General features: G+C 42.8%; 2 protein-coding genes across 8 annotated transcripts in view; one reads left to right on the plus strand and one right to left on the minus strand.

Moving 5' to 3' along the window:
- LOC123031876 (ras GTPase-activating protein-binding protein 2) overlaps window positions 1–9,735 on the minus strand; it is an 83,440-nt gene extending 73,705 nt beyond the window's left edge. For 2 of the 5 annotated variants that reach the window (XM_044447321.1, XM_044447317.1), the window contains exons 1-2: window positions 6,613–6,722; window positions 1,133–1,251 (exon numbers count right to left, since the gene is read on the minus strand). In XM_044447321.1, coding sequence (XP_044303256.1) covers window positions 1,133–1,227 — 95 coding nt within the window. In that variant the 5' untranslated portion in view covers window positions 1,228–1,251; window positions 6,613–6,722. Of the gene's footprint in view, window positions 1–1,132; window positions 1,252–4,960; window positions 6,285–6,612; window positions 6,723–9,337 lie in introns of those variants that run through there. The other 3 variants (XM_044447320.1, XM_044447318.1, XM_044447319.1) reach the window with 3 other exon arrangements.
- Window positions 9,736–9,878: 143 nt separating this feature from the next.
- USO1 (USO1 vesicle transport factor) overlaps window positions 9,879–17,412 on the plus strand; it is a 79,142-nt gene continuing 71,608 nt past the window's right edge. For 2 of the 3 annotated variants that reach the window (XM_044447395.1, XM_044447396.1), the window contains exons 1-2: window positions 9,879–10,025; window positions 14,916–15,002. In XM_044447395.1, the coding sequence (XP_044303330.1) occupies window positions 9,960–10,025; window positions 14,916–15,002 (153 nt within the window). In that variant the 5' untranslated portion in view covers window positions 9,879–9,959. Of the gene's footprint in view, window positions 10,043–14,915; window positions 15,003–17,412 lie in introns of all 3 variants that reach the window. The other variant, XM_044447397.1, reaches the window with a different exon arrangement.

Consider the following 17,412-nt stretch of genomic DNA (forward strand, 5'->3'; position numbering starts at 1 on the left):
TCACTTCCTGGCAAATAGATGGGGAAGAAATGGAGGTAGTGACAGATTTTATTTTCCTGGGCTCCAAGATCACAGCAGACAGTGAATGCAGCCAAGAAATTAAAAGATGCTTGCTCCTTTGAAAGGAAAACTATGGCAAATCCAGACAGCATACTAAAAAGCAGAGACATCACCCTGCCAACAAAAATGCGTACAGTCAAGGCTATGGTTTTCTCAGTTGCAATGGTTTTCCCAGAGGCTATGCGATGGGACAGCATACAAACATTATAAATAAATAAATAAAATGTATGGCTGTGAAAGTTGGACCATAAGGAAAGCTGAGTGCCAAAGGACTGAGGACTTTGAATTGTGGTGCTGGAGGAGACTCCTGCGAGTCCCTTGGACCACAAGTCGATTGAACCAGTTTGTCCTAGAGGAGATCAACCCTGACTGCTCTTTAGAAGGCCAGATACTGAAGATGAAACTCAAATACTTTGGCCACCTAATGAAAAGGAAGGACTCCCTGGAGAAGAGTCTAATGCTGGGAACAATAGATGGCAAAAGAAGAAGGGGACGGCAGAGGATGAGCTGGCTAGATGGAGTCACTGAAGCAGTTGGTGTGAGCTTAAGTGGACTCCGGGGGATGGTGGAAGACAGGAAGGCCTGCAGGAATGTTGTCCATGGGGTCGCAATGAGTCGGACACGACTTCGCAACTAACAACAACAAATTCTTAAAAGTATTATTAGCTGAAAATTACAGTCTGGAACAAGTAAACTAGAACACCTGATTGACTAACAAAATTATGACATCATAAGGCAGGCAACAAGTGTATCTGCAGTAACCAGATACACTTTGATACACTGAATGATCTAAAGTAGACTGAGAAAGATTTCTGGTTTCCTGTTGTTCAACAACAACACACCACACTGCTTAACCAAAAAAAGTTCCAAATTGTTTAATTGTAATCCTTAGCCATAGGCCATTCACTAAACTATAAGGACAGCGTACAGAAAACTGATCAAAGCATCAAGTGGTACAACCATACAGCAATGATTAACAGGATACAGGAAAAGTGGTGGATCAAATTACATGGGAGATCAATTCAATTGGCCATTTTACTTAAGAGACTGTATTGATAATTTTAAAAGTTACCTGTGTAAAAAATCTGGTGCTTTATTTAGCAGGGTATAGTACTGCCTCACAAACTCCCGCCCTACAAGCAGCGGACTTGGCTTCTCCATCACCATTTCTTTGGTACACAATGTCAAAGGCTACAGTAAAAGAGAATAAATGCAGTATTGGTAAACACTTCAAAATGACCAGCTTTAAGTGCAATAGAATTTAACAGTGGAAAAAATGTATTTAGCACAATTCAGCTTTTCAAAATCAGAAAAGAGGTGGCTCTTTTACTTTTCTTTCAGGCTTCTGATACACCAGTATAATATACAGACAAAGGAGCTTATCACTCACAGTACAATCCCATGCATGTCTACTCAGAAATAAGTCCCATTAAGTTCAATGGGACTTACTCCCAGATAAGTGTACACAGGCTTATAGAAACTACAATCCTACCTACACCTTGGAGTAAGGTCTACTGCACACAGTGGAATTTACTTTGGATCATACATAGGGCTGTTATTCAAAGTAGCACATCTCTGGGACTGTATATCTAATGACTACAATTCCCACCTAAGAAAAATCCTAAGATGTGTTACTTGGACTAAATCATAAACAGGTTGCCTTTTAACTGTCAGAAGTTGATTACTATTAATACCTGCAGCTAAAATTTGCAACTTTTGATTTCAGTTTTAACTTTTTCAAACCAGAAGAAAGAACAGTTTAGTATTCTATTTGTTCAAATAAGCACTTGCTAGTACACCTTTTAAAGTTTTGGCTAATTCATCAAAAAGAAGAGGAAAACATTAGTTATCTTCTTACAAGGAATGACACTAACATAAGGAAAATAAGAATAATTTTCACAATGAAGCCACACAGGATGAATTTATTTTTAATATTCATAAATGTACTATTTGTGTGGAAATAAATAAAATCAAACTGACCAATTTGATGCCAACATTTACAGGATGATACTAGCCATAACTGGGAACTAATTCTAATAATTAATTCCACAAGGACTTTATCAATCAAGATGACTAAACCACTAAGAAGCTGCAAAACTTCATGCTAATAACTCAAGTATTCCAATAGAAATATGCCAACTTTTTTAAAAATAAAAATTAATAAACATTAAAAGTATATTTCAATATATACAGTGTATCACAGCAGTGAGTACACCCCTCACATTTTGTAAATATTTTATTATATCTTTTCATGTGACAACCCTGAAGAAATGACACTTTGCTATAACGTAGTGAGTATACAGCTTGTATAACAGTGTAAATTTGCTGTCCCTTCAAAATAACTCAACACACAGCCATCAATGCCTAAACCGCTGGCAACAAAAGTGAGTACACCCCTAAGTGAAACTGTCCAAGTTGGGCCCAAAGTGTCAATATTTTGTGTGGCCACCATTATTTTCCAGCACTGCTTTAACCCTCTTGGGCATGGAGGTCACCAGAGCTTCACAGGTTGCCACTGGAGTCCTCTTCCACTCCTCCATGATGACATCACGAAGCTGGTGGATGTTAGAGACCTTGCGCTCCTCCACCTTCCGTTTCAGGATGCCCCACAGATGCTCGATAGGGTTTAGGTCTGGAGACATGCTTGGCCAGTCCGTCACCTTTACCCTCAGCTTGTTTAGCAAGGCAGTGGTCGTCTTGGAGGTGTGTTTGGGGTCATTATCATGTTGGAATACTGCCCTGCAGCCCAGTCTCCGAAGGGAGGGGATCATGCTCTGCTTCAGTATGTCACAGTACATGTTGGCTTTCAAGGTTCCCTCGAACTGTAGCTCACCAGTGCCGGCAGCACTCATGCAGCCCCAGACCATGACACTCCCACCACCATGCTTGACACCAACTGAACCAAATAAGTTTATCTTGGTCTCATCAGACCACAGGACATGGTTCCAGTAATCCATGTCCTTAGTCTGCTTGTCTTCAGCAAACTGTTTGTGGGCTTTCTTGTGCATCATTTTTAGAAAGGCTTCCTTCTGGGACAACAGCCCTGCAGACCAATTTGATGCAGTGTGCGGCGTGTGGTCTGAGTACTGACAGGCTGACTCACCACCCCTTCAACCTCTGCAGCAATGCTGGCAGCACTCATACATCTATTTCCCAAAGCCAACCTCTGGATATGACACTGAGCACATGCACTCAACTTCTTCGGTTGACCATGGCGAGGCCTGTTCTGAGTGGAACCTGTCCTGTTAAGCCGCTGTATGGTCTTGGCCACCATGCTGCAGCTCTGTTTCAGGGTCTTGGCAATCTTCTTATAGCCTAGGCCATCTTTATGTAGAGCAACAATTCTTTTTTTCAGATCCTCAGAGAGTTCTTTGCCATGAGGTGCCATGTTGAACTTCCAGTGACCAGTATGAGAGAATGAGAGCAATAACACCAAATTTAACACACCTGCTTCCCATTCACACCTGAGACCTTGTAACACTAATGAGTCACATGACACCGGGGAGGGAAAATGGCTAATAATGCTCAATTTGGACAGTTTCACTTAGGGGTGTATTCACTTTTGTTGCCAGCAGTTTAGACATTAATGGCTGTGTGTTATTTTGAGGGGACAGCAAATTTACACTGTTATACAAGCTGTATACTCACTACTTTACATTATAGCAAAATGTCATTTCTTCAGTGTTGCCACATGAAAAGATATAACAAAATATTTACAAAATGTGAGGGGTGCACTCACTTCTGTGATACACTGTATACTAATAAAATATATTTGGTGCTGTCCAAATTTCACACCTGCAGTCCTAGATATGCCTACTCAGGTTCCACTGATTTCAATGGGGCTTACTCATAATGGAGTATAGAATAGCTCATTCAGTAAAATATAATTTAAAAATTATAAAACCTTTTAGCTAAATAATTTTAGCTACTGGAAAAACATTAGAGATATTTAAACAAATAAAATGAACATGTACCCAAAAAACCCTCAAGTGATTTATCTGAATATAGCACATGTTTCATTTTGCTTACCAAATTTAAGTCAAAAATGCTAAATTGATTTAGGGTAGCAGATATTCTCCAATGCAATTTTTTTCTGGAAGCTCCATTATTACTGGGCTTCCTGCAGAGAGGGAGGAACTTTGGTTATGGGAACCACAGGCAATGTTTAGCACTAAAATATAAGCATCGTTTCTGGTACCATTCCCCAAAACTCCAGATACAAATACCCAACTGGTATTTTATCAACACAAATGGATATGCAAAGACAAAGCACTTAATACAGATAAACGGAAAAGATATCATGCCTATACGTCTTCATGCTTCAGTATGCATAACTTTCTTGGCTGTATTCTACTGACCAGCCAATTCTTCCTCTTCTAACAACTTAGAAGCAGCAGTGTTCACAGAGGGCAAGTTCACAAATGTGGATAAGGGGAGAGAAAGAACTGGTGACATTAACCTCACATGTAGCTAAGCTCTGTACTGGTAATGCTAGGTCTCCAGCTATTACTAGTGCAATCAAAAATCATGTCACATTTGGCCTTGAAAGATCATAATCTTTATTTCATATCACGTAAAAACATATACTGTGTATAGAATCAGGCAGAAGGTGCTGAGCAAGGGCACTGGAAGGACATCTAAGTGGTAGCACTTTCTCAATCAATTGCTTAAAAGCACCTATTGATATGGGGAAACAGACATGTAAAGGAATGGGTAAGATTGAGGGGGGATTAAAGTATCTTGGAGCATTAATAAGCAGAACCAGACAACTGAGTGCAGGAAAATGTAAGAGATTATAAGGTAGAGGCTCAACAGTGCAAAAGGCAACCTGGGTTATGTGGGAGCCACACAACTGATCCAATGTAGTACTTCTTTTGATTGACTGAGATGCTGTACTTACTCAAATGTCTTGTGTGTATCTACTACTCCTGCCTTTCATGGTGTCATCCAGAGTTCAAACCTTTGATGTTGCAAAGGGTAGGGTCCCGTATGCAACCCTCATGCTTTTGGTATATGTAGCTAGGTTTGTGAACTGACAGCTTTGGATAGCAAATGCTATGGTGCATCTTTCCATCACCTGCTGCTGTGGCTGGGTGGCTAGAGAGATGTCTTCTGCAGTTTAGGTGCCACTACTGCTTTCCCCTCTTAAATGGCTGATTATGGCCAAATATAAAAAGCTGACTTTGCTAGTAATCTTACCATTATCTGATAAGATTTGAACCTCCTTTACTCATTTCCCATTCCACTGCTTTATGCCAAGAATTAGCAAAAGGGACAGTTGTGATTTCCTCTGCAACTTCTTCCAGTTCATGGGCTTGTACCCTACCCCTTTCAGGCCTAGGAGAAATGTCTTTTCCTCACTGCCTTGGGCCCCAACTATGGGCTTTCCAGAAGCATTTGACTGCCCACTATACAGACAAGGATGATGAACTGTGTTACAAAGAGCTCTTTTTACAGTTCTCTTAGATTAAAATACTTAGTGTGCACACATGCAGTACTTAACTGCCACTCTCTAAATGGCAAACAAATGTATTTCAATGCTGGGGTAAGGTACAATACATTCATGTTAGGACATATTCATGAACATGTATATTGTTTCATCTGTTAATATGTTCTAGAGTAAGGCAACCATAATGACCATGGTGAGGTCTATGACTATTATAATCCAAAAACCTGGAACACATCAGGTCCCTGGCCTCTTAATTAGAGGTACTGTGTTTTTAAGCAGACCTACCTCTATTTATTTTAAAATCAAATATAGGACTAGTTCAATTACTCAGAAAATAGAGCTATCAGCTGGTGGATAAGCCTTAAAGTAATAGTGGGAGCAACATGCTCAGGCAGCAATCCCTGGTGAGACCAGGGGTGTAAACACACAGTATTCCTGTTTTTGCCTATGAAATATGAGTAAGCATAGCCCTGTGGGTGGCTAAGACCTAAGAAACTGAAAGGCTCTGCTTTGAATCTCAGCCTTTTCAAGCTGCTCCCTCATTATCATCCTGACCCATCCATAAGTTGATATACAGGGCTATTTCAAAATTTACTAGCTAAAACACAAAATTATTCTGCATATTCAGAGTACTATATAAAAACCAATATCATTCAAGCCATGTAAGTGTCCGTGTATGAACGAGGGGTGGCTGGGGACAAATGGGTATGTGCTGCTGGGGAATAATACGAGTTTTAGTCTAGCACATCTACATGGCACTAAGTCGGGCAAGACTGACCTACGGCTTACAAAGGAGAACTTTGGGTTCGCTCTATGCTGCGTAGGCATCTTTAAACCATCTTTTGCTGTCGTTTCTTTTGCTTAGCAAAAGGAAAGGAGAAGGGGGGAACCCTGTCCAAAAACGAACAAATCATGAAGTCGGCCTGCAATGCTGCTGACAGCAGCAGTAGCCTCCTCTTCCCTCTCCTCCCTCTCCCGTTTCTCTGAGGAAAAGCCCCCCAGAAGATAACCTTCTCGACTGAGACTGGCCCCAGACCCGGCAAGGAATGGCAGCCACCCACAGCCGGGCTGGGCCTCTCCACCCCATCCTACCCGTTACCAACCTATACGCTCTCCTCGGTCTCAGGGTCCGGTACGCTCCCGGCCGAAGGCACGGGGAGGAGCGACTGGTGCGGCGCGTCCCTCCCTCACACTGATTCGGGGCGGAACCGGATGTCCCCACCGCGCGCTCTCAGTCGAGGAGAGAAAGAGAGCGCGCGCACTGCCTCGACAGCGGGCCAAATGTGGGCGGGGTCAGGGTCACGGCAGAGGCCCCTCGACGCGAAGGTTTCAGGGATTGAGAGAGACTTTGTTTTGCTCTGAGTTGGAGGGTCAGTGACAGGTTTCAACTTTGGCCGAACCCTTATGAACTGTCCCTTGGGTTCCAGTGGGAGGAACCCCAGCACCGCAATCAGAGGCCGATCACGAGTGGCTCCAAGCTGTGACGCCCTCTAAGCACAGCTTCTGGGATTCTATTCCCCCAAGGCACATTTTCTTAATATTAGGAAAAAGAGTTCTGTATAGGCCTCACTTCCGGTTCCAATTACACTGGAGTGTTCTAAAAATTGTAAAGATAGCTTGAATAATTTCCTTTTTATTTTTTGCAGTGTATTAAAGCGATCATATCTTTGTTCTCTCCACTCATTCCTTTTGCTCAGTTGAGAATTCTGGTCTGGATGAGGTTGGGAAAGAAAGCAGAAAAGTTCAGGTTGACATTCAGTGTGTTTTTTTGACAGAAAGCATATAAGTAGGAATGGAATTGAATGATCCAGAAATAGGCTGTTACGAATAAAACTGGTGCAAAACCAAAACTTGATTGATTTGTTAGAGATAATTACAAGCTGTATGTTAGAATGAGTATTTCTAACCCTTCCAATGCCTGTTTTAATATTACAATTTAATAGCTGCTTCACATCCACAACTCACCTGAAGCAGAAGAGAATAAGTCAGAAGAGTTTATTTTTGCAAAGATGGGAGTGCTAAGTTAGTTTGAGAATAATCTTTCAGCAATGTAATCCATGTATTATTAAAATTTAACAACCTGTTCCCAGTCAAAATGCACTTTCAGGGCAACAAACATAGATACTTGACCTTAAGGAATTGATGACAGCTGTGCTCACATATCACAAAGGATTAGTCACACTGGTGTTAGTAGAACAGGAAACATCCAAATAATTGTTCCAACCTTTCTGGTCAATAAATGGCATTCTGGGAAACCAGACTGAAATGCCATCTTCCAAGCTAGCAGCATCAACTAAATTCACACATCTCAATGAACTAAAGAAAAAATACATAGTAAGCTACAAAATTTTCAGAGAATTCAGGATGCATATGAGAAGGTGAGGATGATGGTATATACCACAAACCTTCCACAGATTTCATATTCCCTATCCATTCCAGGCTGTAAAAACAGTGCTGAAAAATATTTTTTGACCATGATGGGTACTAGAGCATGGATCCTGCAGAAATGTTGTGATCTGCTGTCCAATCATATGTTTACTTGGAAGTAAGCTCTTTGAGCTTAATGGGATTTATTCTATAAATCATTCTAGAGTGTATAGAACTACAGCCTTACTGAATCATTCCCATCCACTGTGGCTTGTGTATTCAGCTGATCACATGAAACTTGTCATTATGAACTTTTGATTAATTCTGTCATGGAATATTTTGCCCTCAGTGCACAGCAGAACACTGAACTTTTAGGTTTATTGTTTCAGAATATTATTCCAACTTAGTCATTTGTGTGTGTGAATTTGGCTTGGATCAATACCATAAAATTTGAATGTTCCCCCACCTTGGAAATAAGCAAATCCAAATTTAATAATAAACAGCTTTCATGTCTCATGAACATTTACCACATACTAGATTCTTGAAATTTTTGCTTGTGTTTTTAAATTAAATTTCATCATGTTCTGGATTGTTTCCAGGTGTGAAAGGGGATAAACAAGAACCAGTGTAGTATAGTGGTTACAGTGTTGACCTGGCATCTGTGAAATTCAGGTTCTAGTTTCCACTGGGCCTTAAAACTCAGTGGGTGACTTTAGGCCAATCACAGACAGGGTTGTTGTGAGGATAAGTTAGAGAGGAGAAGCATTTGCTACCTTGATTGAAAGAAAAAAGTCAGATACAAATATAGTAAATAAATAAAATATTGATGTAGGTTTCTTTAACACATGCTGGTTCTTCAAGCTTTTACACTGTCACCAAAACCATAACTGGGATAATGGATAAATGCCAGTGGAGTTCAGCACAGGGTGTTAATGGTTCTCAGTTTCAGCACACCTCTACAATGCACTAGCACTCTATTTGCATTTTTACATATGGGTCATGTTTAAAAACTGAAATCATTCAACACAAAATTGAAGTTCAAATCATGCTAATAGCCTGTCCGTTGTTTCCTATGGACAGCTATCACTTTCTCCCAAGGGGAGAACAAGAAATGGGAAGACAAGCAAAAAACCAGTAAACACAGTTTTCTAAACAATAGTATTGTTAGTATAACACACTTTTAAAAAATTCCCCTGCCATAAATTAAACATATGGTGCCACACATCGGCTTTCGGCAATCATCAACAGAGGGATTCTTAAAAAGTAAGAACACATGTCATTGCCAGAATGCAGAACTTCCTAGTTCATGCTGGAAGCCATTTTCGTTTTCTCCTCTCCCTTTAAATCTCCATTCCATTAGAAGAGAAAGTTACCCCCCTGAGGTCAATCTAAAATTCTGACATAACTGCGATTGTAGTGCCTCCTCTCAAAATCAAAAAAGTAGCAACAAAGGCAGCGTACCTGCTCCTTTTACGTGAAATCTTAGTTCATGTGAACATTATACTTAGTTTAAGTTGTACCTCTACTACAGGCCGTTATCCTCAAATTCTAGTTTATATGTGGGGTGGCCGAATGTCTTACAGAATTCAAGTGATGTAGTCCATTACAATATTACAAGCGGGACGTTAGGTTTTCAGTCCACAAATCAATCAATCAATCATTCCACTCAAGTTGCGTTCAATTTAACTTGTCCCGTCAGACTTCCACTTAGTACAAAATTCAGCGCTCAATCGTATGTCGACGCATCGCGCTCCATTGACTTGTACCATTGTGCGCAAACACGGATGATAGGCTGAGAAACAACCAAACATTCAAGTTCTCCGGTTTAAAGAAGGCACTTGCTGCTCTAAATCTTGAGGTTTTCTTTATTTTCTATAGGCAACTTTCCAATCCACCCCCGAAAGAAAGACGGGTAGCGAAACCGGAAGTTAAGGCTGTGAATCACTTAATAGTCTATCTCTATGATAGCCACCTTGGTGCCACGTCTTGGCGCAGGCGCGTTGTGGTAAGTTCCTGTTGCTGACGGGTCTGAGTCAGGAGTCGCGGCCTAAGAGCAGTTGGACGGGGAGACCGGCAAGCAAACATGAACTTCTTGCGGGGCGTTATGGGCGGCCAGAGCTCTGGGCCCCAGCCTTCTGGAACTGAGACGGTGAGCAAGGTGGCCTGGTGAGGAAAGTTTGTGTAGACTTTGAACCGCCCCACTGCTCACTTGGGCACATTTTCTTCAGCTCTCCCCTTCCGACTGACTTCCTACTTCACTCGTCCGCGTTATGTCGCACCTGGTAGAAAAGGGCCATTTCACATCACTGCAAATCTGGGTGTGCGTCTGCATTTGACAAAGGAGTGCAGCCAATTTTGCCTCTCCGAGTGGTCCCGTGTGCTGTAGTATTTCTTTCCAGTATATCCGTAAGAGATCCCTTGGTGTGTTCCCATAAATAAAACATACTATAGGTAGTAGTGGGGTGTGAATTTAGTATGGCATATGTGTTTGCTATTTTCTCAGATTACATCTCAGGCGTCCTTTAAAATTCCTATTATAGTAATGTATGTTGCGGATTAGTCATTTCGTTAGTGCTTCATCTTTTCACTGTACGTGGCCATCTCCATTACTTTGCATAACTTGTTATCTCTGTTCTTCTGAATTGAAAACGTGTACACAAGTACATGTAGCCTGCTGTTAAAAAGCATTAATGACCTTCCACTGTGCCCACATCCTCTGTAGTAGCTTACTTGTCTTGTGCTATCTGTCTGTTGCCCCTATTTATTTCCTAATTTGTCTATGTTCCTTCTTAATCTACATCCACACCATTCATAGTTTTTACATGTTCATGTTGCTTTCCATCCTGGTCTGTCCCATATCATTATGCCGGTTTCAAATGTGTGCTTATCTACTCTTGAAATCTGTTGTCACATAATCTCATGTATGACTTTAATAATCAACATGATTGTACTTTGTGTGGTGTCATTTTAGTAGGGTGATTGGAAGAGAATGGGGCTGTACCTTTTATAATTATATGTAAAGAGGTAATTTTGGTAGGTGCAACTTTTTCAAGCTGTTAAAATGGTTGTGGGTGTTTGATCACATAATTCCAATCAATGTTATTACTCTCTAAATGAGCTATTGCTGTATCATGATTTATTGAGCTGATATCCTATCCAATATTATGGTATACTTGTGTATGTGGAAGTTCATAGTATGCACGGTATAAATGAGACTTTAAAAAGTTACCTGGGCAAAGTTTGAATGATGCTATCAGTGGCACTTTGCTTAATAAATGCTATAAATTGCTCCCTCTTCTAATATTACTTTGAGGACATTTGTCATGATACCAACAAATCAATTTCTCCTCAAAAGAAACATTTAGCTTTCTTAGTTTCTATGACACACTTTATAACTGTTAAATAAATGTCTCACTCCATTTTAAGGACCCTACATGCCAAGTTATGTCAACAAGATAGTACATCAGAATGTGCTAGTAGATTGCTGGATTATTTGATTTGTTATTTTCAGAATAGGCTGTTAAACTTCCTAATCAGTCGTAACAGTTGAACATTTTACTTGCATGTGCAAGACATCTGGTAATTCACTCTTCTCACTGAATCATTGCTTTGGTTCACCCTTGAGCCACCAATATGGATTACTGGATTCCAGTATGAAAACAAAGATTATGTAAAACTGAAGTCTTCCCATGCCTGATATAAACCAGTTGTTCAAATTATAGTTTTTAGGGAGTCCCCAGGTTATGAACATGTGAGTTATGAACAACCTATACTTATGAAGTAGCATAAAGTCTATTACTTATGAAAAAATACCGAGGAAAATTGTCATCTCCAGGGGGGCGGGGTGAAAGGGGAGAGAGGGGGACCTCCAAAGCTTGCCTTCTTGGCCTGCCCACCCAGAGAGGGAAATCTCTCCAACATTTTTTAATACAAAGGCACTGGTGAGTTGGGGGTAGAGATATTCACAGTTTTTCCATTATCAGGGCAGTACAGTATCCCTAACCCCCACAAATGTGGAGGTTCGACTGTATGTAATCTGAGTTACATACAAATTTGACTTAAAGATGAATTTCTGTTTGCTCAGGAACAGAACTTGTTTGTAACCCAGGAACTATCTTTATTTCAGTGTGCAGTAATTCCTTGATCTCTCCCTGCATTTGTCAACTTCCTATCCTGAGCAATTCTTTTACAGATTTCTTCTTTTCCTGCTGTTAGCAGTAGTGAGGAATGAGTGATCTCTATCACGATCCTGAAGATAAAGAACAGAGAGCAAATCTGCCATTTTGTTCCCTAAGGATCCTCAGATGAATTATTTCCCAGTTATTGCTAGTAGTGAGGAAAAGTGATCTGTAACAGAATCACTGGGATAATTGTACACATGTACATGTATGTATATGTGCAGTTTGTTGACACCTGAGGCAGCATTGCATGTGGTTCTCAGGGCCAAAAACTTTTTTGCATCCCTGGTGTAAATAATCCTTTCATGCATAGGCATAGGAAAATAACAGTGCAAGGATCAATATGATCTCAGAACACAGTTTCCCACATGGATGGATCCCTTTCTCTTCTTTCTTCACCACCCTCCACCTTGCACTTTAGTATCCATCACATTTATCCTGGCAGAACATACTCTGTACAGCTGGGGTGCCCAACCGCTGTGCCGTGGACTGGTACCAGTCTGTGGCCTTTTAGGAACTGGGCCACAGAGCAGGAGGTGAGTGGTGGGCAAACAAGTGAAGCTTCATCTATATTTACAGCCACTACCCAGCACTAGCATAACACTGGGGAGCAGCTGCAAATACAGATTATCATTAGGGCCTTTTTGGGTCTTGGGCCTCAAAATGAGGAGGGAGTGGTGGAGGCGGCAGAGCTGGGCGGCAAGTGGCATGAAGCAGCCAGAAAGGGCGCATGCAAGCAGCAAGGGAAACAGGAAGCAGGTAAGGGCTGGGCTGCAGGTCAAGGGGAGGCTCCTACTGATTCTTCATTATGGTGAGTTGTATAATTATTATATATTACAGTGTAATAAGAATAGAAATAAAGTGCACAATGAATAACTTTGCACAAATATGCCTGAATTTCAGAAAACAATCTTGACAGGCTGTAAGTCTGATAGTAAGAAGGGTGAGGAAGAAAACTCCTTCCCTCTCTAATAACTTAGCAGCTTAAAGCAACACTCTTTTTACAGAAAGATCATGTGCATCAGAGATCATCACCCACCCCCTGCTCTGTACCTTTATTTTAGCAAGTGCCCACAGACAGCAGGATAGTGAGATAGATGGCCTTCAGGGAGTCATGGCCCCAGATGAAAGTTCAGGGCTTCAGCTCTGTGCCATCCCTCTATTACTGCCTTTGCAATAGTATATTAAGCAGGAAAACATTTTAGGGAATTAAGCTTCTTGATGGTATTCAGAAGTATTGATCCTGGAATTTTTCTTGGCCCTCCTTACAGGGGTGAGGCTGAGAGCCACTGAGTTGTGGTGTTTCCAATCCTATAGGGCCAATCTCTGAAACTAGTATTTGTGAGACTCCTTATCCAGCCTAAGGCCTCTGGCTTATCAGGTGCTACAAGACTTGCCTCCCATGCTTTTTAACATCTGTATTGAGCTATTGGGTGAGGTCATCTGGAGGTTTGGGCTGAAAAGTCATTAGTGGGTGATAATGCACAGATCCACCTCCTGTTTTCATCTACTTACAAGAGGTGACAGCTGAAATGTTTTATGTACTTTGAGTCTGTGTGTGTGTGTGTGTGACAGAGAGAGAGCGAGCAAGAGCGAGCGAGCGCATACCTCAGAGATACTGTGGGTTTGGTTCCAGACAACAATAAGTTGAATATAGCAATAAGTTGGGTCACATATAGTTATGATTAAACTATTGGCTGACTGTTTGGTGCAAGAGGCCTAGCTTTCACCCTGTTTTGGTATTCCACATGCCTACCTCACTAAGCTTAATCATTTCTAGCTTGCTCTCAGTTGAATGCTTAGGGCATAGGGATGGAGAGACATGGAGGAACTGGCAGAGTAGGCAAAATACCTCCATGCAATCACAAAGATTACAGTAACTTCAAAGATCACAGATGACCTTAACAAATATAGAGTACAATAATGAAAAAGTTTGAAATACAATACAGAATTGCAAGAATTAGAGACAGAAACGCGAGACAGAGTCACAAAGTAAGTGGCCCCAGTTGGAAAAATAGCATTGATAGATGTGCATGCCCAGTGCTGGATTGCCTCAGGGAAGTGCAATAATTGCAAGACACAATAAAAGGAGGTATACCTGTATATAATGGCAAATGTAAGACAGCTTCCTCTATAATTTTGTTCACTGTGGAAAGGAGAGTAATCTGTTTCTAAATTAGACATTTCTGATACTTACAGAGGGACATGTTTTAAATGGTTCGCCCTCCTTATTATGCCTTCGCTCTCCTGCTCTTCATCATAGGTGAAAACTAAGCATTAAGGCATTAAACCTTTTGGGTAAAATAGGGATATAATTTGTCAATAGTGCATGTCTTCCTTTAACAGCCTAATCTTCTTTTTGTCTATTCAGAAGTAAGTCCCATTGAATTCAAAAGGGCATACAAAAGGGCATACTCCACATGTAGCAGCTGTGGAGGACCTTTAGCCAACCATTACTTCTCATCTGGCGACTATATGAATAAATGGTGGTGATGGCCCAGATAATTTGCTGCGGACCATCTACCATTGGAATGTGGTCCACAAAAGACTGGCTGCAAGGGAATATATTCTTTGGACTGAAAAAGGATATTGCACTGTTAACTCTGTTTTCAAGAAATACAGCTGCATGCTAGTTTGGTGTAACTATAAGAGTTTTTCTTTTGTCTCTTAAAATAACATATTTCTGATTTGATAGATTGATTGGACTTCTAATGCTTTTAACCTATTTTACTGAAGCTGGTGGGACAAATTTCTTTTTAATTGTGATAAACTTTAGATATTAATTAGAAAGTGAGAAGGCATCTGCAAATAACACAAGTTTATGAAATTATTTCTAAGTTGCCTTTTTATTCTCCTTAAAGATTCAGAAATTATGTGACAGAGTAGCATCTTCAACCTTACTTGATGATCGCAGGGATGCTGTGCGTGCACTCAAATCTCTTTCAAAGGTATGCATGTTTTGACATTTACAGAAAATTTGAACTTTATTTCTCAATTCATGGCTATCGGGGCGGCTCAGGACTTCATGGCCTCCATGGCGGCCATGGGGCTGTCTCAACATGTCACCGGCCCGACCCATGAACGTGGACACACTCTGGACCTGGTTTTCTCGACGGGGCAGGAAGAGGGGGATCTGAGGGTGAGGAATTTACGTTTGACTCCCCTGTCATGGTCAGATCACTTCCTGGTGAGGTTTGTGCTCGAGAGTGACCTCTCCCTCTGTGTGGGTCCGCCCCCGGAGCCGGATGGATCCGGAAGGATTCCTGAAGGCCCTGGGGGAGTTTCCGGCTGACGGGTGCTCCTGTCGAGGCTCTGGTCAAACTGTGGAACGGGGAGATGACCAGGGCTGTGGACACGATCGCTCCTAAGCGTCCTGTCCCACCGGGCAGAGCCCGCTCTTCCCCTTGGTATACTCCTGAATTGAGGGCGATGAAGCAGGTTGGGAGACGGCTAGAGCGTAGGTGGAGGAAATCACGGGATGAATCTGACCGAACACACTTGAGAGCCCACTATCGGGCCTATGCTGTGGCGGTGAGGGTGGCGAAAAAGAGATTTTTTTCCGCTTCCATTGCCTCCTCACAATGCCGTCCAGCGGAGCTTTTTCGAGTGGTGCAAGGCCTGGTTCGTCCAGGTCGGAAGGAAGACCTGGTTCCACCCTCAAAGGCCCGCTGTGACAACTTTGCCAGGCATTTCAGGGAGAAAATTGCTCAGATTCGTCACAAGCTGGATACCACTATTGATTCAGAGGTTTTAAGGGAGACGACAACACCGCCGTCTGGTCCAGAATTATTGGATGAATTTCAGTTACTGTGGCCCGATGATGTGGACAAGCTGCTTGGATGAGTACGTCCCACCACTTGCCTATTGGACCGTTGCCCGTCTTGGTTAATAAATAATTCCAAGCACGGGATTGGGATCTGGATCTTGGAAGTGGTTAACACTTCTCTGAGGGAGGGTCGGGTGCCTGCCCCTTTAAAGGAGGCGGTAGTCTGACCGGTCCTGAAGAATGCGTCACTGGATCCAGAGATGGCCACCAATTATAGACCAGTGGCCAACATCCCATTTCTGAGCAAGGTGTTAGAGCGGGTGGTGGCGGGACAACTCCAAGCACTCTTGGATGAAACTGATTATCTGGACCCATTTCAGTCCGGCTTCAGACCCGGTTACAGTACTGAATCTGCCTTGGTCGCCCTGTACGATGACCTGTGCAGGGAGAAGGACGGGGGGGAGTGCGTCCCTGTTGGTTCTCCTGGACCTCTCAGCGGCTTTCGATAACCATCGACCATGGTATCCTTCTGGATAGGCTTGCGGGATTGGGGGTCAGAGGCACTGCTTTGCAGTGGTTCCGCTCCTATCTCAATGGCCGATTCCAGAAGGTGGTGCTGGGGGACTATGGCTCTGCGCCATGGCAGCTATGCCATGGAGTACCGCAGGGGTCCATTTTGTCCCCTTTGCTGTTCAACATTTACATGAAACCACTAGGAGAGGTCATCAGGAGGTGTGGGCTGCGGAATCATCAGTACGCTGATGATACCCAGCTCTACCTCTCGTTTTCCACCAATCCAGGTGAGGCAGTGGCTGTACTGAACCAGTGCCTGGCTGAGGTAATGGGCTGGATGAGGGCCAATAAACTGAAGCTCAATCCAGACAAGACAGAGGTCCTGTTGGTTGGCGGATCGGGCTTCAGAGAGGGTGAATTGAACCTAGTCCTGAATGGGGTTGCACTCCCTCTTAGGGACAAGGTCCGCAGCCTGGGAGTGCTCCTTGACCCGGAGCTTTCACTGGAAGCTCAGGTGACAGAAGTGGCGAGGAGCGCTTTCCTTCAGCTTCGGCTGATTCATCAGCTGCGCCCCTACCTGGAGTACGACTGCCTCGCCACAGTGACACATGCTCTGGTGACCTCCCGTCTTGACTTCTGTAACGCGGTCTATGTGGGGCTACCCTTGAAGACGGTCCGGATACTTCAATTGGTTCAAAATAGAGCTGCCAGGCTGCTGCCGGGGACTGGGCGTTATGTTCACATGACTCCAGTTCTCCGTCAGCTTCACTGGCTTCCCATTGAAGTCCGGGCCCAATTCAAGGTGTTGGTGATGAGCTATAAAGCCCTAAACGGCTTGGGTCCTGGTTACCTGAAGGAGCGCTTACATCCATATGTGCCCGACCGCCCCTTGAGATCTGCGGGAGAGGCCCTTCTCCGGGAACCCTCCGTGAAAGAAATTAGGAGGGTGGGTACTCGGAGGAGGGCTTTCTCAGCGGTGGCGCCTAAGTTATGGAATGCGCTCCCCAGAGAGGTCCGCCTGGTGCCGTCGTTATTTGTTTTTCGGCGCCAGGCGAAGACCTTTTTATTTAAGCGGCATT

Source organism: Varanus komodoensis, unplaced genomic scaffold, assembly GCF_004798865.1.
Source record: "Varanus komodoensis strain SLA01 unplaced genomic scaffold, ASM479886v1 scaffold51, whole genome shotgun sequence".
Taxonomy (NCBI): Eukaryota; Metazoa; Chordata; class Lepidosauria; order Squamata; family Varanidae; genus Varanus; species Varanus komodoensis.